The sequence below is a fragment of the Drosophila albomicans genome, chromosome 2L (genome assembly GCF_009650485.2).
Source record: "Drosophila albomicans strain 15112-1751.03 chromosome 2L, ASM965048v2, whole genome shotgun sequence".
NCBI lineage: Eukaryota > Metazoa > Arthropoda > Insecta > Diptera > Drosophilidae > Drosophila > Drosophila albomicans.
The window spans coordinates 19871436-19895954 of record NC_047628.2 but is presented as its reverse complement, the minus strand read 5'-3'; the positions used below and the strand labels follow the sequence as shown (position 1 = coordinate 19895954).

The 24519-nt window shown below is 37.1% G+C and overlaps 1 protein-coding gene and 6 non-coding genes across 7 annotated transcripts in view; 5 read left to right on the top strand and 2 right to left on the bottom strand.

Annotated features, from left to right (window-relative positions):
- Positions 1-24519, bottom strand: part of LOC117565103 (serine-rich adhesin for platelets) — a 105492-nt gene that overhangs the window by 11482 nt on the left and 69491 nt on the right. The window contains exons 4-5 of the mRNA XM_034244061.2: positions 23831-23965; positions 16818-16985 (exon numbers count right to left, since the gene is read on the bottom strand). Of these exons, the coding sequence (XP_034099952.1) occupies positions 16818-16985; positions 23831-23965 (303 nt within the window). The remainder of the gene's footprint in view (positions 1-16817; positions 16986-23830; positions 23966-24519) is intronic.
- On the top strand, positions 19005-19075 carry Trnag-gcc (transfer RNA glycine (anticodon GCC)). Its single transcript has one exon. It is a non-coding gene; the product is annotated as a tRNA-Gly (tRNA).
- Positions 19478-19548, top strand: Trnag-gcc (transfer RNA glycine (anticodon GCC)). The gene has a single exon. It is a non-coding gene; the product is annotated as a tRNA-Gly (tRNA).
- Positions 19958-20028, top strand: Trnag-gcc (transfer RNA glycine (anticodon GCC)). The gene has a single exon. It is a non-coding gene; the product is annotated as a tRNA-Gly (tRNA).
- Trnag-gcc (transfer RNA glycine (anticodon GCC)) lies at positions 20429-20499 on the top strand. Its single transcript has one exon. It is a non-coding gene; the product is annotated as a tRNA-Gly (tRNA).
- Trnag-gcc (transfer RNA glycine (anticodon GCC)) lies at positions 20736-20806 on the top strand. Its single transcript has one exon. It is a non-coding gene; the product is annotated as a tRNA-Gly (tRNA).
- On the bottom strand, positions 21332-21402 carry Trnag-gcc (transfer RNA glycine (anticodon GCC)). Its single transcript has one exon. It is a non-coding gene; the product is annotated as a tRNA-Gly (tRNA).

Here is a 24519-nt window from a genome sequence, read left to right as displayed (position 1 = left end):
TATTTCGGTGAGAAATGTGAGAAAAGTATTGCTAAATTGCTTGGAAGGGATTTTCCCACGATAAAAATTTAAGTGCAGGTTTGTTTTAGACCAATTAAACTAAAAATGCTACAATTCTCTCTATATAAAAGTAAACTATGAATACTGAAAAGCTTGCTAAACTTTTAAGTGCTACTTTAAATTATGAATAAAGTATCATATATAAATAATTAAAAAAAAAAGATTCAATCAAATATATGAATTACTCATTAAAAGTCATATTTATGTACTTATAAACTTAAAGAATGCAAATATAGATTTTCTTGGCTACTTAACAACCTTCAAAATAACTTTAATACACCAAAAAGATTTTCATTTGAAGAAGGATTTACGCCACTAAAAAGCTAAAATCAATGCCAAATTTTTAGTGTGCTTAAGCTGTTAAATTTTTTAATTAAATGCAGTTTTTGTTTATTTGCGCCTTTAAGCAAAAGCACATTCTTTTTTTTTTTGTCAACATTGTCAACAACTAAACTGCATAAATTTTGCATTCATATTTATTTTCCCATTCATACATTCAAACACTATTCCATTCACATTTTGGGCTTTCATTTGGTCAGCCAAACTCATAATGACGGTTTTTTTTTCGTCGGGGGTTTTCTCGCGCAGTTTCAGTTTCAGGTTCAATTTCAGTTTTTCGGCTGGAAATCAACATGTGTTAACGCCTGCTGTCTGACTGTCAGTCAAGCAAGTCACACTGTGCAACGCGGCGGCTCAGTGGGCTGCTGTTGCATATGCTCGCTCAAAGTCAGAGCTGTCAGCATGCGACGTATGTTGCACTGACCACAGACACACAAATACATGCATAAACATGCACACACATGCTCACACATGCACACAAATGCACACTCTTGCATACAGCACTCATACAGTCAAAGGAAAATAATTGAAATTCCGAAATATCTTATTTGGCATTAGGCAGCTGCCTAAGTGATTGACTTTGCGATGCATTCACTCACACACACACACAACACACTTGCCACACACACAATCAACACCCATGCGTAGTTTTGCCCGTTTTGGCCAAAATGCAACCTGTCTTGGCCCAATGGCGACCCACAAAAAGTGCAACAAAAACATGTCCAGCGGCAAAATGCCCGTAATTAAAAGCTCAAACAACAATAATGAAAATCACAGCAACAAAAACAACAACGAATCAAAAAACTGAGAAACGGCAACTGGCATTTCAATTAGCTGCGTTTTGAACAGCATAAAAATCTCACTTGAAATGTTTTCGGGTTTCTGTTTAGTTTCTGCGACAGCTTCACAACTTCGACCTGAGATGGGGCGAGGGGTCAACAATGCGAGAGGAGGGAAGCGGGTTTGTTGCCCTGGTCCAGCAGCAGTCACTTGTTTATTTGCAGTCTTTCTGTTTTAATTGCAATTTAACTGCAAAAGTGTTTAGTGCGAAAGCGAGAGACACGAATAACAAACAGACGGACGGACAGACATTTGAAATAGTTAAAGCGTCGCCCATTTAACAGCGCTTGCTCTTTGTGGGCGGCTATAAAACAAATTGCAAGTGGAATTTATTCACTAATTCGATCTGTGAAATGTGCAAAAGCACTCAAAGAAAATATGTATAAAAAATGATGCGCATATTAGCTTGAGTTAGCTCATTTAAAAACTCTTTGCTTTAGCTAAAATTCCACGACATTAAGTCATTACTTAAGATTACTTTTTTCGCTAAAACAACATTTAAAATATAAATGTAAAAAGTAATAGATACCATACAATAATTTACTTAATTATAAACGCACATGCTCGACAAAATTCTTTCATTACTATCTTTGGAATTTTGTACGTCTTTTTTAATAAAATTCCCTGTAATTTTGATAAAGTTCTTTTAACCTACGCTTATCTAAATAAACAAAACCGTTTCCTTGTAGTATTGGCAGCAAAAACAATTAATCACTTTTAATATTGTTATCATTAAACTATTTAATAACAAAAGTTAACCCTCAAAGTCAACATAAACTTTCGACTGTTTATGGCAACAGCTGAATAAAGCCTGCTGAGGATTACAAATATTATTCTCTAGGCAAACAAAGATCTTTATCACTGCACAAAAAGTCCCTACATAAAAATTGTAAACTTATTTGCGTGTTCGATAAATTGTGCGTCTACGATCGATGCGTATAAACAATTTACAGTTGTAAACAACGTGCGAATCGGGCGAATAAAAGAAACTAATAAAAGCAACCGCAGAGCGGAAGAACTTGTCAGAAGAATCAGATTCGCCGCTGCGTTTTATAGTGAATGAACGACGCCTGCTGAATGTCAATCAGAAACTGAAAGATGAACATAGAGGAGCTAGTTGTTGGCCTTATGATGAGTGAGCCAACGGATTGTTGAGCCATCGTTGAAAGACAGCGCCATCTGGCGATGTATGAATGTAGATGTCTCGCAAGCAGTTGAAAGAATGTTTTTCAGTCATCACTAAATATTATATTATCGAATAATTCTATTATATATGTATGTTATTTTCAGCAATAAACACATCATTTTTGGCATGCATACTCAATTCATTATTAGCTCTATATTCTAAAAATTTCAGCAAATTCTGACTATAGAGTAACTTAAAGTCGCATAGCTTTCTTTTAGTTTGAAATGATTTTTATTGCATTACATTTTACAGTCTGGACGTAATTCAAGGTCGTACCCCCAAACCACAACAAAAGTCCGCTGTCGTATTTATATTTATATGTGTTGTTTTTTAATCTATTTGTATAGTAGCATTTTTTTGGCAGCAATTCTAATGCTTATTTATAGAAAGTTGTGCACAAGTCTTTTCAAGTCGATTCCTTGCCCATTTGGCACAATAAACCAGTTGAAACAAATTGAAACCAAACACAAACAAATACGCAAAACACAAAATTAGCTAATTAATCAGAAGCCAACGACATTACATGTGTCACTGCGAAACGGAACGAATTAATGATTTTTACGAGAGTGCACTCATAATTTGCAAAATCATATGGCACACATATGCGCGAATAATATAACAATATAATACACATTGTATATGTGTTTATATATTTAATATTTATTGTATGAGAATTTGCGGTTGTGATGAATAAGAGGAAATGTTAAGGAGTGTATAAGGAGGCAAGGGAGAGTCACTTTCTACGCAATAGCAGAGAATTAAATACTCTACGAAAATAAAAATTCTCTTCTATGTTTTGCTACTTTTCTGCTTTAAATGTAAATGCTAATGCGAAACTGATGTTGACTAAAATATACATATCAACACATACATATATATTTTTTGTATGTATTTCTACACATCGCATATTCATTTGTTTATTCTGCGGCCAGCTCTAGGTCAGACCTCATAATACTCGCGTACTTGTATGCTTTCCTACACAGTTCAGTTTTTAATGCTCATTTTGTCGTCGTCTATTTGTTTTGCACAATATTTCTGTGATTTTTGTTGATCTACGCTGAGGCCTGTGCATTAGTTTCTCGTTCGAGGAAATTGCGTCGAAATTCTTGGCCAATGTCAGGCAAAGGTAGCAAAGTTGCCAAATTTCACAGCACTTACCGCCAATTCCCTCATCTTCTGTGTTTTCATAGTCACAGCTGTTGTCAAGCCTTGCCGACATATCACACATTTTCAATAGCAATAATAATAACAATAACAATGCAGTGTTCTCAGACAACTGCTTGCACTCCACACACACTGCTTGGACTTCAAGTATAACTTGCACTGCTTTTTTAGAGCATCTTCAATAACACGCTGCTTTCATTTTATTGCACATATTGCGAATTGTATTTCGCTGTCGTCGCCTTTGATTTTATCTATGTAGGTAAACGAAAAAAAAGCGCGCAATAACAAATCACACAGCCACGTTCAATGTTCTAAACATAAACTGTTAATGAATTCGATTCAAAACAACAAAAAGAGTCGCGAGCGCACGGCGCATTGGACATTTCGCTTGGGCAGTTGCCGTTCGCTAATTGCGCCGCTCAACTCACCACACCACTGTGCGTAGCCGCCACAGCAAACAACAACAGACGTTTGCCGATTGCCGCCGAGTTGTTGTTGAGTGTGGTGAGTATGCGATCGTTGAGTTTTCATTTTAAATACACACATGTATTTATTTGTATATCCATTCGTTAATATGTTCGTCGCCGTCGCCGTCGCCTTCGGTTTGCTTCTTCGCACTCGTGCTGGGCATTCACAAAAAGAATGCGCCTAATTAACGGAGAGACAATGCTGCCTATGACGTCAGTGAGTGTGAAGAGCTTTTAAAGAGAGGGGGAAGTAGACGAGAAAGAGCAACAGAGAGAGAGAGAGAGGTGACAATTGCAGTGGAGTGACTGAGGTCGTTCAGTGGGTCACTTAATAGCTTTAGCAGAGCAGTCGCAATCTTAATTAATTTCACTGCGCACAGTGGGTGAAATGAGATGAAAATATAAATATCAGCATAAATAAATAAATAATATTCTTATCAGATAATTAGCTAAGCATTCATAATTAATTATTTAATGCAAAAATCATCCGCAGCGAAAGACTTTCACTTGACCACTGTGCTGTCCAGTGGCTGTCCAACCCCCCGTGGGGCCAAATGTTTGCCAAAAAGCAAAAACACTGTAGCCTGAGGCAACGCGACGCTTCGTTGTTGTGGCGTCTAATTAATGAGTCGACATAAATCAAATTTTAATCGCCTCAAATCATAGCAGCTGCCCCAAATGGGGGCACTACGCGTGGGCGTCAAGTGTTAAGTTTAAATTGCCTCTGCCACGCAATACTTGAGCAACAACTACAACAATAACGACGACAACAACAACACTATGACTTGGCCTACTGAACTTGTCAACAAGTGTTAATTGCGACGACGAGCCAAAGCGCAAAAGAAAGAAAGAGAAGTGGAAGGGAAATGGAAAACGCAAAAGGCCCAACGCGAATTGTGGGCCAAATGGTGCGTAAGTCAATAGCAACAGACTTGGCTTAATGGCTTTGGCAACACATCAATTTGGTCAACGCGTCAACAGAGAGTTGGCAACACCAACACCAACCAAAGCCAAACACCAGGCAAAAAAAACTATAAAACAAACAACAACTACAACTCAACAAAAGAGCGGTCGAAATACAAATAGCTCATAAAAAAAACTCTTCAACAGACGGTCAAAACTCAGCAGTTTCCCTCAATGCTAATAACACCCACCGAGTGAATGAATGTAGGGAAAACCAACAGGAAATGAACCAATTTATTCGCAAGCCTTGGCAACAGCAGCCAAACTTATTTTCTCGCTTTATAAACTCCAGCTCATTATGCGCAAATTTGTTTATTATATCAGAGAGGAATAATAATGAAAAAATAATAATAAAATCATAATTTTGCAGAGCTTAAAAATAGAAGTCAATAAACAAAAAAAAAACTGAGCTCAGACTAGCTATTAAATAAATGATAATTAAGTAACAAAAGGCATAAAATATTTGAAAAGTCAATTTGTTGTGAAGAGAATTATTAACGACGAAGTGAAGTATGGAAAAGAATTGAAAATTATTTTAAATGAATGTATATTAGTTTTCAAATATGTATTTCAAGTAGTTTAGAATTTGCGTGATAATAAATCAATAAACTAAGAAATACAATAAAATAAGAAGCTAATGACGTATACTATTTATTAGATTTTTAGAATATAATGAATGAAAAAATGAATGAAATCATTTAAAGCTCGCTTTAAGTGTGCTTAAAGCACGACTTTCTTGACAACACTTTCTCCTGTCATTTCCTTTGAGAAAGAAACTAAGCTAATGAAATATAATCTAATCTAATATTTTTATGTTCGATAAATAATTAAAAAATAATTTGTTAGCCCAACTTCAACAATCTCATTTAAGCTCGATTTAAGTTCACTCATAACATTCGTTCGTTTCTTCATAACATTTTCTCCTGTCATTCCCTTAAAGTTGACACCTTTTTTCTATATATATTCTGCCTACTTTTTGCAAAGCAAAAAACGAATTACCATTTACAAGTGCCACACGCAGCGAGAGAAACAATTTCTTTGCGACGAGTATAAGATATATTGTTAAACAGGCACATGACCTTAATTATGGCTTATTCGAAATGGCTAAAAGAATTGCGATGACTTGCATGCGGGCCAAAAAGAGAGAAATAAACAAGTTCAATGCAAATGGCACACGCCACAAACTAACAATAAACAACGACAGTATTGTAGATGGACAGCAGGCTGGCTGGCCATGAAAAATGTGCCATCTGCATTTAAAACAAATTTGCTTATCTTGCGCCTTTGCATGCAAATTGCGCATACGCCCCGTGTGTTCGCAAGCAGGCAGACAAGACAACCGGCAACCGGCACTTTGGCTCTGGCTGGCGGCCAAAAACTACTCGAGAGACTGAAAGGCGGTTATCAATCAATTCGATGTGGCAGTAGCTCGCTTCGGTTGCAGCTACTGCAGTTGAGAGTTGAGTGCAACAATTTGTTGCGCTTTGCTGCACAGACGCAGCCAGCCAGCCAGCCAGCCAGGCTGACGTTTTGCTCTGCAATATCCATTAGCCAGTGCTAGAGCCAGAGCGAGCAGTGTGTCCATTGGCCGTTACGTCGCTTGCACTTGACTCCATTAGTGGCAGAGCTTGTGGCAGCATCTACGCTGGAGGCGCCACAGTATGTGGTCACAGTTTGTTAATTCCAGCATGCAGCAGTACCGTTAATTAACGCAGCTCTGATTTAATTATGCCTTGCTGTTGTTTTTCTTTTATGATTATTGAATATTGCTGTGTTGTTGGGATTATTAATTAATCGATTTGGGGGAATTTTAAAAGCAAATTGCACTTAAGATTGCAAGAAGAAGCAGATGCGTAAGATCACTTAACGATGACATAATCATTGCTTGTGGCAACACATGAAATGGACATAAACGACGAGCAAAATACGCTATAAATGAGACAGACAAACAATGAGAATGTTCAGCAGCAGTTTGTGGGGCACTGTAAACAAGCAGTTAGCGTATAACAGTTTGAGAGCGATTGATACTGCGCATGTGCACTGCTTGGCGGCGCTCTTTCACCAGCTGCCTGTCAACTCACTGCTCACTGAGCAATAAGTGTCAGTGTGTCAAAAAGGCATGCACACACACACACAGGCACACTCTCGCACACATGGAGTACACACACATATTATGCAATTTTTATGCTGACAGCAGAGCAAAAGAGAGAAAGTGACTGGTCGAAGTGAGAGCGAGAAAGTACCGCTTGTTGTGTGTTCTACACAGCTAATGTTGCTTCATCTACACTTGTTCTTCTTCTTCTCTACTTGCTATTATTGTTGTTGTTGTTACTGCCATTGGGGTAGTCGCCTGATGAGTCATCATCCAGCTTATTTTAGTCGGGTATATCATGAGCTTAAGTCACATTAGTCACACACCACAAATTGTTCTCGGGTTTTGTACTTGTAAGTTTTCCTCTCTTCTACAACTACTTCTGCTTCTTCTTCTTCTTGTTACACTCCCTCAACACAATGTATTCAGTTGAGACAGGAATTTCTTGTTTCGGTTAAAAATCAATAATGGTCCATGAGGCAGACGCCACATGTGGGCGCCTCGCTTCTTTCTACACACAACTCTTGTTGCGCCCCCTTTTTATTCGCGAGAACATGCGCAGAAAATGCATAGAGATATGTCAAGAATGTGTTGACAATAATAACCAAGCAATAAAAATAATGAATGTATGATGGGAATATAGAGAAAAATAAAAGCTAGATGAGAATCAATTAGTGAAATAGTCTACCAAATGGAAATTAAGTCAAAAGGAATTGATTTGAAGCAGCACATTTGAAGGGGAAATCTGGATAATTATATTCTTACATTTTTTTATGAAAAAAAAAAAAGAATTTGAATTTTGCCAACGAACGTTTTATATTTTCATAATGAATTATTAATTTACTTATGAAATCTTACTGAAATCTTGTAGAACTTGTAATAAATATTAAAGTTATATAAAGATATTTAATCCTTGACAATGTTATTTCGATTCTTATAAAATCTTCGTATTTTTCTATCTTATATTTCTAATACGCGTACAAACAATTATTTCTATGAAAATTTTTATATTTTCATAATGGATTATTAATTTACTGATGATATATTACTGAAATCTTCTAGAACCGAGAATAAGTACTGAAGCTCTATAATGATATTTAATCCTTAGCACTTTTGTTTCTATTCTTATGAAATCTTCGTATTTTCCTATCTTATATTTCTAATACAAACAATTATTTCTGTTTTCTGCTCTATCAACAAAACTTTGTGTGACTTTGGGCAATCTTCTTTACGATCCACACAAATGACTAGACAACAAAATAACAAATTTTGATAATTAAGCTGATATATACTTATAAACTTGTGTTTTGTCTACCCAATGTTTTCTATTTATAAAAAAGCACAAACAATCGGATTCGCAACGCGTCAAAAAGCGAAAATGAAAACCAAAGTAAAGAACAGAAAATTATGTTTTTTTTGGTAGAAGGTGGTGGGGGGGAGGAGAATAGATCTTGACTGGAGTTCTAATTGCGACAAAGACAGCGAAGAGTGGAAATTTTGGAAGCACAAAATTTGACGGCTCGTTTGTTAGGTGGAACTTAGCAACAATGACACGAACAACAGCGCACAGGAAATGGTTGTAATATGTTGCATGTTCATCGCCCAGAGCATGTGTAACTTATATAAGACATCAAATTTAATGTCTCTCGCGTTATTAGATAACCGCTAAGCACTTAGAATTTGATAGTCAGCTAGCTGTACTTTTTTATTGTCTATGCCTTGTCATTTTTTTTTTTTTGTTTTTTTGGTTGTTGGTTTATTGGGTTACTTCATGTTGAGCGCTTGACTCGCTTGTTAGCCAAATAGCCGCTGGCCGCTGACTGCGCACTGCCAATTGTTCCATTGTTCTTCTCAACTTTGTGTTCAAGTGCTTGTGGAGTTTCTCAAATGTAAATGGGTCAGAAAACTACCAGAAAAACAAAACAGAATCAGATACTCGCTGCTGCTGTTGGGTTCGTCTTTCAAATGGCAATTAACAATTAGCTGGCAGATTTTTGATACCCTCGAAGCATAAACTCGGTATTAAGATCAATATCTAGACTGAAGACGCAACAACAAAAGTTGCATGCATTTGCATGGGAGATCTGAGTGTAACTGTAAGCGCTGGAGTTTTGGTAAATTGTATGTATTATGTATATTAGGCATTATTATATAGTATTACTCTAATAACATTGAAACTTTTTTGAAGGTTTTCAATTTGGAAAAAAGAGTAGAACTGATAATAAATATTATCTTTAATCTGTTAAACCCTTGGAGTATTTTTTATGTCAATATTATAAAACATGTTGCTGTAGAGGAATAATAAATATCTTCTCAAAATTATCCTATACTTTGATTAGGAAATCCTCTCAAAAGTACCTCAGCAATTATATATAAAATTAATAAAAGAAAACTGTTGCTAAACAGAGGAAATTACAGGAAATGTTTGGGATTACTTCTAATATAAGAGAAGCGCATTCTTTTTTAAGTTTATCCTACATATATAGGAACTACACATATCTAGACTATACCACTATCCACTAAACGTACAACCAACAACAAAGACAAAAAAAAGAGGACATTCATTCACTTCATAGAGCACCTACTACAGGGTATTTCACTAGCATATGTTTCGTTTTGTGTTTTCAGTTTTGGCAATTGATTTTTCTCCGGCCGCTGCTGCTGTTGTCTTTAGCCATTTGTATTTCTGTATTTGACATTCGGTACTTGGCACTCACCGGCAGAGCGTTTTTTATCTGTTGTTGTTGTTGTTGTTCCTACTTTTGTGGATGTTGTCAACGATTTTGTTGTTGTTGGTGGCGTTTGCTTTTGCCTGCGTGGCAACCGAAAGGAATTCCATAGAAAGGAGCTTGCCGACGATGTGGCAGACTTTTGTTTGCCGCGTTGCAAATCCATTTCGCTGCTGCTAATGCTGCTGTTGCTGCTACACGAGGCAGCACCAATGGATGCTGCTGATTTTGTTGGTATCCTTGTGGCTGGCGGCACTTTAAGCGATTTTCCATTATTGTTGGCAATCGCAGCGTTGTTGTTATTGTTGCTGCTGCTGTTGTTGCTGTTGCTGAGCAGCTTTTTAGCAGCTGCCACCGATGGTTGCGTTGCACTCACATTTTTCGCATATTTCATATCATTTGGATAGTCCTTGTAATTGTACTTTTTGGCCTGGGCATTTTTGTGATTTTTTAACATTTGTCGAAACTCTTTAACATCCGCGACCGTTGGCAATGAATACGTCGACGTCGACGCCAATTTGCTGCTGTCGTGCAAATTCTGTGCCGACCCGTAGAACAGAGAGACGAACTCATTGAGACCCATAATGTTTGTGGCTGCAATTTTGTTTGTTGGCTGGCAGGCGCAGGCGCAATTCCTCAGTGGCTCTCAAACTGTGGCAGTCTGTTATACGCGCGCAACAGACGTTGCCGAAAGCAACAACAACACATACAAAAGTAACGAGAGCTCTTCTCTAACACTAACTCACTCACTCACTCATTCACAACACAACACCCAACAACAACAACAGTTATAATAACAACAATGGCCAGCCCCGCGCACGTCTGTTGGTTTGAAAGCGCGACGCGCGACTAACTTCAAGCCACAGGCGCGACGCCAAAGTCGACGACGACGCCAAAAAGGCAAAGCAAACGCAAAAGCAACAAAAAAAAAAAAACATAAAAACGCACACAACTAAAAACTTCAAAGCTTATGTAAAGAGAAATGCAAAAAACAACAACAACCACAGCAACAAAGGCAGGCAGGCAAACAAAATGTATTAAAGAAATTGTGAGTACTGCTATGAGGAAAAGTAGGTGGGGAAATGAATTTAATTGTAATTATGCAAAAGACAAAGGCGACGACTCTGGGTGGCTAGAAAATGGCAAACGTTATTAAACAAATCTCTTATTATAATGGCAAAGCCAAGCCTAAAACTGCACTTTAATGGGCTATAAACTAAGTACGAGAAAGGCGCCAGACAACAATTTGTTTAAATTCTAATTAGATATGGGAAATCTGGTACGTATAGATACTTTCATTTTTATAGAATTCCTTAACTGATCTGTTAAACTCGAATGTGTCTTAAAATTATGCTAAAGTGTTTCCCCTTCACAAAGGGAGAAAGATGTCCCACTTTGTTTAAAACTTATCTATAAACAACAACCTTCTAGGAGAAGCATAATCACAAATCTAATATTAACATCATCTTTGTAATGTAAAGTAATGAATGGAAAAAAGTGCTAAAAGCAATGCTCTAATTTCATTTTGCTAGTGATAGATAGTACAATTGCTATGATCTGAACATTTCTATTATTTTACACAAAAAAAAATAAAAGATTAAATCTTATACAAGTTTAGCTACCGTTACAAGTTCATTTTTAGTAAACGTGTTAGTACAACTCTAAAAAATGTAAAACAAAATATTGTAATTTTTTTTAAATATTAAGATCATCAAATTTATTGGGGGGAGAGATCTTCAAATTTATGAAGGGCACTTATAGAATTTAAAGATCACCTGATCTAAAATCCCGTTTGATCGTATCACGCTGTGGCTTTTTGTCTTGCACCTTACACAAACTAGTGTCCAATTTTTCTCACAAGTCAAAAGCCTCCTCAACAAATCTACAAGTTCATTTAATCGCTCAAAAGATAATCGCCCAAAACTTTCAAAGAAAAGCCAAAGCTTTTCAATTAAAACGCGCCGAAAAAAAGTGCCCAAAAATATTATGCATCAAAATGAAATGAAATTTGAAAAAGCGGCTTAAAATCAGCTGGAAGGAAGATTACACGTATAATGGATAATATGTAATTAGCATATTTATAACTGCTGTTAGATGTTTGCATAGATATGCTTATAATCGAGCTTTTCACTTGGCAAATTGTGTGTGTGCCAAGTACGAGAGTCGTTGAATGATTATTTCCCCCTTTCGCTGATTGTTTTTTACTACCTTTTTTTGTTGCTTGCTTGCTGGTTTTTGGTTTGAAAGAAAGGTTGCTTGTAATTGTAGACTTTGTCATCGTACTTTTCGCAATTGTCGTAGCCGTGACTTTCGCGTCACACTTGGCCAGCAGTAAAGAGACCGACATGACAGAAAGACAGACCGACTGAGTTACTGATAGTTGGTATTTTGGCCTGGCCATTGACTGGCACGAGCCGAGGAGGCGAGCATGCAAATTCGCAATCCCCTCTTCGTTGGGCCTGGCCCAGAACTGATGCTCATTAAAAGCCACGCTCCAGTTAAAAATTCCATCAAGTTTAATTATGATCACGCGAAATGCCGAGGCAACACTTTTCTCTCTGGTTTTTTATTGGAATCACTATGATACCGAGAGAGAGATACGCGTATCAAAGCGATAGAATGCTTAGTCGTTTGGTCTGTCGACTGTCTCTCAAAGTGAGTCTGACCCCAATTTGTTTTAATGGTCACATTTACCTCAACGTTTTTTGATGAAATTGCCAATTTTATGCTGGCCAGAAAACAAAGCAAACGAGCACATTCATTAATTATGTGATACGAAATTGATTAAAAAATTATTACCAAAAGTGCGGAAAGAAACAAATTATGAAAGTAATTCACAAGCCAACAGCAGTCGAAGAGAAGGTACTCTTTGTGGCCAAAAAAAAAAAAAAATATGTAGCAAACGGAAGCATAGTGTGATTGCCAAGTGGTGAGAGATTGATCAATAAATTGATTGATAAATGGAGACACAAAACCGTTCAGTGTGGTCCCACGATAACTTTCATTGACCATAGTAAAGTAAGTAAGTAAATAGAGAAATGGCAAACAGATTTTTGTAATAGTAATTAAGAAATTATTGAACTGAATTCAAATATTGAAGAGAAATTTATGTCAACAAATAAACAAAATAGTCATAGAAAAGATTTACCATAAAAATTCATAGAAACTTAATGGGTTAGTTTGTCAAGCGACTTAGATATGAAAATTAAGAATTGTTAAACAGAATATAAATGTTAAAGAGTGTTTTGCGAAATTTATGTAAATAAACAAATAAAACATAGAAAAGTACTAAAAGTTCTTCTTGGAAACTGTTCAAGAAATAAATAAAACATAGAAAAGTATTAAATCTTCCTCGAAGCTGCTCAAGAAATAACTAAAACGAAGAAAGGTATTAAAAGTTCTTCTTTTTTAGCTGTTGAAAAGCGTTGGCTAATCAAGCGACTTCTTTTTATAGGGTACGCAATCGTTATGCACTCGAATATAGCATGCCGGATATCAGTTATAAAGCCATCCAGATTCGCATGTGATTGCCAATTGAAAGTGCTTTTATTATGATATTTCTGTTTTTCTTTTTAGGGCCAGGAATTGGTGTCTTTTATGTAAGATCTGACAATAGTTGCGAGTGCTCAATGAAAGTGTCCAAAATGACTTTTGGGTTGCGTTAATTTTGATTGCAATTTTCCCACCTCAAAATATGCCCATAAATGATTGCCATATAAGGCGGTTCTCACGCTGCCCCGGTAAAATATTCAAAATTGAATTACACAAAAAAAAAAAAGCAGAAAAAAACCAAAACCCAAAGAGCGTCGGCACTCGCTTTTTAGTTCACTTCGCTTTGCGTTGCTTTGGCCAATTTATGCAATCGACTTTTGGGTTTAGCTTTGGGATTGAGTTTTGGGTTTTGTATTTTTATCTCTCTCTTTGGTTTTACTCAAGCCGAAAAGTTTTTTGTGTGCAAATAAACAAGAGAGAAAAAATAAATATGATGAAAAATCTTTTTGCATATGCTTTTTATTTGTCATGCCAATTAAAGTTGTGAAATCTTTGCTGATATTTCAGTTTCAGTTTTACAACTACATTTGGCACACACACACACGGTTTCTCAAGCGCTTCTTTTGCTGCTTCTGCAATATATTTCGTGCATTTATTTTATGTTTAAACTATTTAATTGACTTGTACACTTGTAACTTGACGACACAGTTCCCAAAATGAAAAGAACTGTGACAAAATGCATTGCAACATTTTGCTGGAACTTACTTTTTTAATTGAGTTCCGAAATAGAGAGCTGAGTTGGCAAAATTTATAAATTAAATTATTATTTCACACACATAGCTTGTTAGAGCGAGCAAGAGAATGCAGCTTCAATACTTTCTCACTCAGGACAATATTTTTGGTATTTTACTTCCTCGCATTTGTTTTACTAATTATCGATTTCACACCTCAAACATAAAAGCAAACAACGAAATACTCATTACCAAATTATCGATTGGCTTCGATAGTTTTCAACAAAGCAATTTGCATTAGGAAATTGCAAGGTAATTTTAAACTGAATGTTCAAATATTTAAGTATGAATACACACTGTACTCAAGACTGCCGTATTCCAAGTAGATATCATATTTGCACAGACGAGTTGAGATGATGACTTTGGGCGCTGGTTACGCATGATGGCCAAAAAGAAAAGTAAAAGTGAGCAGTAAAAACGAGCAGAAAATGAAAAAGGAAAATGTGCGTGTTGTTGCGGTGGTGGGGGGAAGAAGGGGGCAAGTCGGTCATTAACTTTTTGTGTGTGTCTCATTTGCAAAATGATGAGTGTGCTAGGGTCAGGTCCCGCTCTTCACATGGTGTTGGTGGGTCAGTATTTTGTGTGCTCCATTTGGGGAGGAGCGCGAAATGTTTTGACAAATGTTGTTGTCAATTAATCGAATGAAAGCGTGAAAAATGCTCGTAAAAAGTAAACAGACGAACAACGAACGAAACGACGAAACGAAATCAATGAACTTGTGTGTGGGCAACATAAATAAAGAGTGAAAACAAGTTGAATTAAGAGGCGTGCCACACACACACACACACACACCTAAAACACACTCGCTACAACTCAAGTTGGATCGGATCGTTTAACCAACCAAAAAGAGTTGGCGTGTTCAAGATTTTTCATTGATTTTTCTTCAGTGCGATATGCGGGTCTGGGGTCTGGGAATACAATCAAATTAAGTGACAAGTTAATTGATCGCACGCCGTTTGTTGTGTGGCGTGAAAGCCATAAATAACAATTGCTTATTTATTGTGCCAAGCGCGGTTGCTGCACTCGCTAAGCTAAGCAGTGCTAGTCGTTGGTTTGTGTCCCGGCTAGAATTGGCCACAAAATGCACATTAAGCAAACAATTTAACTTCAATAAGCCAAAACACACGACACAGCAGAGCAAGGGGGGCGTTGCAGCATAATGTGGCACACGCCAACGCCTCCTCCTCCCTCCCCCACCACCAACCAAAAAAAGAGTTGAGCTGCATTAAAAGCGATACACACAACTCGTTGCACATCAAAGCAGCCCATTTTGTTAAGCATCTCGCGCGCGCGGCGCCAAACGTGCAACGTGCAACGCGCGTTTGCGGCATAAACAAGTTGTGACATTTTCTGCAGGTACATTATAAAGGGGGGAGCAGAATGTCGAGAGTGTGTCGGGGGCAGAATGTAGAGCATGGCGAGGGAGACGTCGATTACTTGACCAAGCTAACACACGTTGTGCATGATAAATGCTATAACTAAACATAAGTCATGTCTGTCTGGCTTATGATATGATTTCAGATATGAACAATTACCTAAGGCATCATAAGCAAATAAAGCAGAATAACAATTATTAAAGACATTATCAGCATAATTAGAACTTGCATAAAAGCGAAAAATAAATCAAAATATACAAATTACACAAATGCTATGACAAATACATATATTTATTAAAGCAAATGGAACTGAAATTTGTATTAGAAATCAAATATCTCATCAAAGCTAATGAGTTAAGCTTTGTGTTAGATATCCAATATTTCGGCAACACAAATCACAAATCCCACACAATTTCCATCAGCGTAATTACTTAAAGCAGACAAATTTGTTATTCATAAGTTTAATGTGTTCATTTATACAAAATACATAATTCCCTTAGACACTCATTCATCTTATTTGAGAGTTTTCTCAAAGTGGCATTGCGAAACTGCGTTGAGGCATTTTGGCATTCGAACAGGTGTCGAAAAGAGCAAGAAAAACACGACGCAAAAATGAAAATAAACCAAAGAAAACGGTCAGAATAGTACACGACTAAAGAACACCCTGTTGTGGCAACAAATATCGAAGAATTTTTCACAATTTAATGAAATTGACTAAAAATACAAGTTTTTCTATTAAAGTAATCAACCGTATTTAAACTTCCAATCTCATCTACATAAATTTTTTTCTGACATAGATCAACATATCAGTCTCTTTCTATTTTTCCAGGGTATGGAAAAGTCTGAGGAAAATATTTTTGTGGTATGTGAGCTCTTGCTGCCTCTTAGCAGATTCCCCCCAATGGCTAATTAGTGGCATTAATATTAATTAGAAAAGTTGCGCTACTTGAACCAAAAACTTGACAGCCGTAAAAAGCCCCCAGGAGCTCAATTTGTATATATGCCGCATTTATCAATGTGTCTGTGTGTGTGTTTTGGAATTGGTTAAAGTTTTCAACAATTTGCGCAACTGTAGCAAATGTTTTTGCGGTGCAACCAGTTCTCAAACAAAAGTCAATACTCGAAATCAAATTGGTTTTGGAGCATTCATTTACTATGCTTTCACATTGAACTCGAAAACTGGAAAACCTCAGAAAACAATTCAAAATGCGATGGGCGACAAAACGAATTACTCAATTCATTGTTTGAACAATGCTCTCAATTTTTTGTATAGATATTAATTTTGATTTTATCTATTTGATTTAATTTTGCAACTTACCCTCTGAAATATTAACATCCAATGGCTTTGAACTGTTTTTAAGTGTTGCATTATTTTTCGCATTTTGTTGCTGTTTACTCTGTGCAGTTGCCTTAATTGCGCCCTTGACGATCGACGAATTTGTGCTGATCGAGGTGCTTGAAGGAGCGGTGCTATTCAAACGTTTTTCTGTAATGAATACAAAGTGAAAAAATGTTACTAAATAAATATTAAATAAAGATTTAATACAACATGAAATTCAATATACTTCAATCTTTTTTTGAACTGCATTCAATTTCTATTGTTTAAATTCATTGCATACTTTTTGGCTGGCCACTAAAAATATTCTCCATCTACTACGAAATTTCCTCAATTGAAAATGCCAACTAAATAATAAGTTTTTCAATGGATTTGAGCAACATAAACTCACTACAACGAACATTCCTTCGATTTCGACCGCCATCAGATGAAGTAATTTTATGCGAACCGAAGAATTTGAAAAACACAGGCCAGCCCATTGAAAAGTTATGTTTTTATCGCAGTTTCGCCGCTTGTTAAAAAAGTATAAAATTGTGAAAAGAACGTAATTTTGTAAACACGTGCTCAAAAGCCAGCTGTGTTTGTATTGATATGCTTTTTTTTTTTTTTTTTTTTTTGCTCATCGCCTACTACATACAAAAACTATTTGCTTGTCTTTCCTTTGCTGCCTATCAATGCAAGGGCTGGGCGCGCAGCAATAATAACAGCACGTGTCAAATACAAATTTCATAAACCAGTTTTCAACTTTTGAGAACAACTTCACACACAAATAAAAGAAATACAAACTAAAAATCATAAGCAAAACACCTGTTGCACTGCTGTATGGAGAGTGCGAGAGGCGGAGAACTGCAGCAAACAAAACAAGTGCGTAGGCGCAAGCAGTGGCAGCAAAATGGCAAGCAGTGTAATGCTGCTGCAACATGTTGCCGACAAGCGATCAAAGAGAAAGAAGCAGTGCGTGGAGATAAGCAAGCAGCTCCCTTGCAGTCAAGCAGTTCATTCCAGAATAACCAGCTAAGAGAAAAGTTTCTTATGAGTAGCTCTCTTAACTGAGACAGGTTTTCTTCCACAATAATTAGCATAATTTAGTTTTGTTAGCTCAAGAGGAAACAGAATAAGAGAAATACTAAGGTAGGGGAGCAGCTGTTGTCGATTATCTGGCCATTGTTTGGCTATTGCTTTTTGTATTGTTTTTAGTTAATTTGCGAGTGCACGACAAAAAAAAGTTGTCGCTCGTTGTTCAATGCTAACCGCAATGCAACAACAGCGGCTAACAAAGGGAGAAGAGAGGCAGAGAACTGTGCGGAGCCAGAAGCCATAAATGGCTAGTACAAGTCTAGGCCCCGCAAAGCCGCCAAAAACAGACAAAACAAACGCAACACACAATACAAAACAACGGGCAGAAGTTGCAATGTTGCGGCCAATGTCAACTGAGGCGGCGCTTAAAACAACTTCAAGGCAAACAAGAGCGTGTCATCGTAAAGTTGCCTGTTGAAATGTTTATTTAAAGGGTAAACACAGGAGCAGCATCCACTCAACTCCTATCCAATTCAATCCAATTCACTCCACTTCAATTCAAGTTGAATTGATAAGCAATTAGCCTAACCGGATCTCAAGTTGCTCTCAGTGACTCTGCCACTGATCACGAGCCAAGTGGTCGTCGTTGTCGTGGGTAGTGGAGGCGAGTGAACAAAGTGCCGCTGAAATCTTAACTTTAAATATTGCTGAACGCAAAGAGGTGACAAAATGCCGCATCGCCATAATTATGCCAATAAATGTTGAGCCAATAAAAATACGTGGGCTAATTCAGAGGCACGTTTAACCACGCGTATGTCCACTGAATATTGAGAGAGGTGTAATTGCAAAATTACGTTACGATTACGTGATTAAAGACAGGCGCAGAACTAACCAGCCATCTAAATGGGGAGTGCTGGCTAAAGACCTCGTCAACACACACACACACACACAAACATACACAGCTGGACAGGCAGACACAACTCACAGCTACGATTTATCTATGTAAGCTTCTCTCGGCTGTTGATTGTGCAAGTCGCCACAGTTAAACGCTTTGCACTATGATCAAGCTGCAAAACCAGCTTCAACACATCACATCTCCGAAGATGCAACATTCGCTGCATTTGTTGGCAACTTTTGCTTGCATCTTCACAAGCATCGGTGGTTCAGTGGTAGAATGCTCGCCTGCCACGCGGGCGGCCCGGGTTCGATTCCCGGCCGATGCAAATCAATTTTTTTTGCCACTTTGACATATATTTTATAATACTGTAGTACTCTCTTTATTGGACACACATAGGTGATATATAGATGATTTGTGTCCATCTAACGGGTGAAATGACTCTGAAACTCTTTAGAACTTCATAGAAAATGGATCCCCACGTGGAGTATCCATCTAATGGAGGTGTCCTGTCATCTAAAAGAGTTTTCACTGTAGTAAATGTTCAAAAAGGGATAATAGTTTTATGATTCTTTTCAGAAAGAGACTCAAATAGTAAATTCAATGAATTCACGATGCTGAAGAACACATTTATAATAAATCCCGAAAGAAAAGATATTGAATAAATTTACTATTATTATTTTATAATTTATAGTTAATAAGCATCTATTTTGAATATACCGTTACAAAAGCATCGGTGGTTCAGTGGTAGAATGCTCGCCTGCCACGCGGGCGGCCCTGGTTCGATTCCCGGCCGATGCAAAATTGATTATTTGTCACTACTTTTGGATAACTTGAATAATATAGTAAAGATTCTTTTTCCACGATCAATTTTTGTCCGTCTAATAGATGGAAATTACTGTGAAACTATATAGAATTTCATAGAAGAGGTCTTATAGTGTCTTCGTCTAATGGAAGAATCAGACTAATGGGTTCTCAAGAGGAGTATCCGACAAATGGAAGTGTCCGGCACCAATCAGTTTTCACTATAGACAAGTTTCAATATGGGACAGTAGTTTTATGTTTCATTTAAGAATGAGACACAAATAGGCAATTCAATATTGAAGAACCCATTTATAATAAATCCCGAACGATAAGATAGTAAAGAAATTTACAACTATTTTATAATTCATATTTAATAGATTGCTATTTTTAATAAACCGTTATGAAAGCATCGGTGGTTCAGTGGTAGAATGCTCGCCTGCCACGCGGGCGGCCCGGGTTCGATTCCCGGCCGATGCAAAATCATTTTTTTGCAACTATTTTTAGGTATATTTTTAATTATTTTTGAAATATCATCAATTTTTGCACCTCCTACTTATGAAATTACTCTAAAACTCTGAGCTGTCAGTGCGCGCTTCCACTGTAGTCAAAAAAGAATATGAATTGGTAGATTAACGTGAGCACATGCCATGATGGCTCAATCTCAAGGTGCCCAACACAGAGGATCAGATCAAAAGGGGACAATAGTTTTTTTTACGTCTTTTCAGAAAGAGACACAAATAAGGAATTCAATGAATTTACCACTTTGATGAACCCATTTATGTATAATAAATCGCAAACGATAAGATATTGAATTAATTGTCTGATCTTTTATAATTCATAGTTAATAGACAGCTATTTTGAAAATACCGTTATAACAGCATCGGTGGTTCAGTGGTAGAATGCTCGCCTGCCACGCGGGCGGCCCGGGTTCGATTCCCGGCCGATGCAAATTACTTTTTTGTTATTGCATAATAAGAATATTAACAAAAACGAGAAACTATAAATTTAAGTAGCATAGGAAATATCTAGAATTTAAATATGATACCATAATTTAATCGAACAATAGTGTGATCGTCTTAAATTTTTGAGCAGCTTCCCCAAATCACTTTTTGCCTTGCATAAATTTAATCTCCATACTAAACTGTAAACTAATAGATGACTAAAATCGCAGATTAATTACAGAAGCATCGGTGGTTCAGTGGTAGAATGCTCGCCTGCCACGCGGGCGGCCCGGGTTCGATTCCCGGCCGATGCAAAACCACTTTTTTTTAACCCTTTTTGCTTTCAATGATGTTTCGGAAAACTGAGATACATATCTTTTTAGTTTAATTGTGGTAAATTGCAAAAGAAATAGTTGTAGCAATGGAGGCCATTGCGTGATGGCAAAACAAACAATAGGTAAAAAGTTTTTACGCTTTGTTTGTTGCTCACCAGCAACATTTGCATATGCAAAACACGTTTCTCCATCGGTCTTTTTTGCAGCATTCATGTGCAAATAACTGGAAAAACATGCGCGATAGTGCGAGTAAATTAAATTTAGTTTGCCTCACTGGCAGCTTTGTTGCTGCTACTGCGCCTGCTGTGCTTGGAGCTCGTTATACGGGTAAAAATAGAATGTCCAGTCGTGGAGGAGGGCAGCTCTTAATGCGACAATATTTGAGCAATTTCTACAATGGATTTCCCCCCATTAAAAGTAATTTATGCAAACGAACCCCACAAGTTGATTAGGAAACGGACAACCACACAAAAGAAAACACTAAGAAAATAAAAAAAATTAAGTTGCATCGGCCGGGAATCGAACCCGGGCCGCCCGCGTGGCAGGCGAGCATTCTACCACTGAACCACCGATGCTTGTGACGATCATCAAGCGAATCTCAAACTTAGGCGCAAGTCGAAAGAGTTCAAACTGGTTAAGCAGTCACAAACATAGACAAATCTCTAAGCACACACACTTCAGCTGTCTTCATATCAGCCGCTAACGAAATACTTTATGATTTATATATTTAGAAAAAGTTAAGAAGCAGACATAGAATCATTGGAGATAATGAAATTATTGTGCAATTGCTCAGATTGTTAATGGAAAGTGAAGCAAGAGCTCTCAAAGGTCTTTTTCTCAATTGACTTGTGCTATTTACTTGGGCCACGGCAAGTGTGAAACAAAATGTAGAATATTGAACTTGTAAACTCAATAAATAGATCTATATCTATATTTCTTTTCTTTGAAATATTTTATTTTATAATTTCAAAATATCTATGGAAAGAAATATTCTTTTTGGAAGCAACTTTGAGATGTGAGAAATTAAAATATAAATAGCAAATATGTCTGCAGTGAAAGCAGCCCAAATACGGCATTAGATTTATGATCTACCAAATGTCGTTTAGATATTCTATTTAAGAAAAAACCTGTTAACTAGTCACACATTAACGCTTGATGATGCCATAAACATGGTCAGTGTTTTTCTTCACGCCGATTATGGTATTTAAATATCAAATAATGAGTGCCGAGAATAACTTCAGCAGTTCAATATTCGTTAAGTACTTATTATAAAATCCCATCACGCTTTTCGGATTCCACAAGTCTGCTCAAATATCTTTGCTGGCTTGGCAGATTTGTCTCCACGGCACCGTGACAAATATTCATATTCAAAAATAACACAACTAATGACTGACATCAGCGGCTGGGGCAATTTTAATGCTAATTCTCCAACTTAAGTTCACTCCCCAAAAAAGCAGCGACAAGCGGCGAATTGGGATTCAGTTTGCCATTGACACATTCTCCGTCAACTTGAGATGGGGGTCTTCAAAAGATACAAATGTATCTGTAGCTGCATCATCACCATCTGTATCTGTATCTGTAGCTGCAGTCCTTAGTGTCTCTGTGAGTCCCAGCACAAATGGATGACTCATTTTGGCACAGTTGGCAGTGAGTCACATTGGCATGGCCAATTCATGTTCCAGCCCATTTCGCACAGATTTCATCTGGCAACGCAGCAGCGAGCTGGCTAAGTCAATTGTTAGCCTCCAATTTGGGCCATGCTGCAGACTCTCTCAGCTCTCAGCTGGGCCCCAAAAAAACGGCATTGCGAACTGAACTGTATGAGCTGCTCTATTGTTTGGCTCCCAGCGGGATCTAACGGCCACTGTGCTTCATTAGACACGCCCCCAATAGCTGGACATGCCTTCGCAGTCGCTCGCTGTTTGTGCAAAATCATTTGAGGGCATGACCCCGAAAAAAAAGCACCAACATATATATCATCATCATTCACCTGAGCGCAATGATTACGCAATTTACCACAAACAATTTTGAAGCAGCCGCTGGAGCCGCTGCCAAGGGCGTCTGAAGAGTTACACGAGTGCTTTTTGCTCTTGCCACTTGTAAACGGAGGGTGGACTGGTGTGCGCAACAACCAAATGCAACATAGTTTTTATAGTTCGCTTCAGAAACTTTGAATAGAACTGAATAGATATTTTACTACTAAAAGTTTGCATTAGCATGAAAGCTGAAGTACATTTTTAATCTAGAGCTCAACTTTATTTAATGACCATCGCAAATATTGATAGACAACAAATGTAGGGAGATTTGTAAGTAGGACACTAAGTATAGTTTTTAGCACAATTACTTGTGTGCTAGAAATAAAATTAACAATTAAAAGAGTGTGACTAGAGAAAAAACGCTGCTGTAATTGTCTTCAAATATACCAAAAAAATACAGAAATATATAAAAGGCTATATTTGGTATGTTGATATACTATTACATTCAACAAATCTAAGATATACTAAATTGTATATTTGGTATATCTATATACTATTACATTCCACAAATCCATAATATACTAATATATATATAATATACTAATCGTATATTTGGTAAATCGATATACTATCACATTCAACATATCCCACAGACTACAAACTATGCCCTGCCTGATTGTTGTTTTATAGCAAATAAAATTATTTTTTGAATAACTTCTGCAAGTTTTCTGTAATCAAAAATACTGTAGCTATGTTTGTATATTCCAAAAATGTACGATAGACATTCTATTACTGCAAATACTTTTTCTTCACTACCTAAGAACGGTTTAAGTATCTTATAGGCCAAATACAAAATGTCTTTAGTGGTTAGATTCTAAATACTTAAGAGATTTATCATCACTTGAATTCTATTATCAAGCACTCATTCAATGTGCGCAGTAAATTTCCAACATTTTCTCATATTTCTTTTCCCAAAGTATGTCCATTAATCTCAGCTTAAGTTAAAGGGTAGGCAAAGAGTACTTACGTATCGTTGTGGGCGTTGGCGTTGTGGATTTGGTGCGCGTCGATTGTCCCTTGGTTGTTTGTTGGGTCTTTGGCGGCGGTCCCAGATCTGTTGGTGATATGCTCAAATTGCGAACATCACGCTTCTTGGCAGCTCCTGCAAAACAACAACAGAACACAGAAAACACGGTGTGGCAAGTTAATAAAATGACAAGTTATCGACGCACACGAAATATGTAAAATATGAAATAACGAAATGAGATATTTAATTTATGCATGAACACGTTGCGTTTTTGAATTCGACGCTGCGGCATTTCATTTGTCGTCCCCACTTCCCGTTCCCCTGCTCTCACTCTCTCTCTCTCTCTTCTCAAACAACAAACGCATGCATTTCAAAATGTTCTCAGTCTTCTCGCAGCTCTTTTTGCTATTTGCGTTTCAATGTTTGTCGATTAAAACAAAGCACTTGCATGTAATTGAAGTATTTTCCCTTCCCCCAGACTGTCTGCCCATCACATCAGAGAATGTGTGAGAAAAAGTTGAAAGGGTGAAATGATATTATATTATGCGAGTGCATGCATCGGTCGCCAGGGGGCGCAAGTAATAAAAACATAATGTACAAACAAAAGCATTATGCTAGAAGCGTCAGACATGGATCCACATCTCTCTCATAATTCAATCGCTTTAAAGTATTGCTCAGCTGGAGATTCT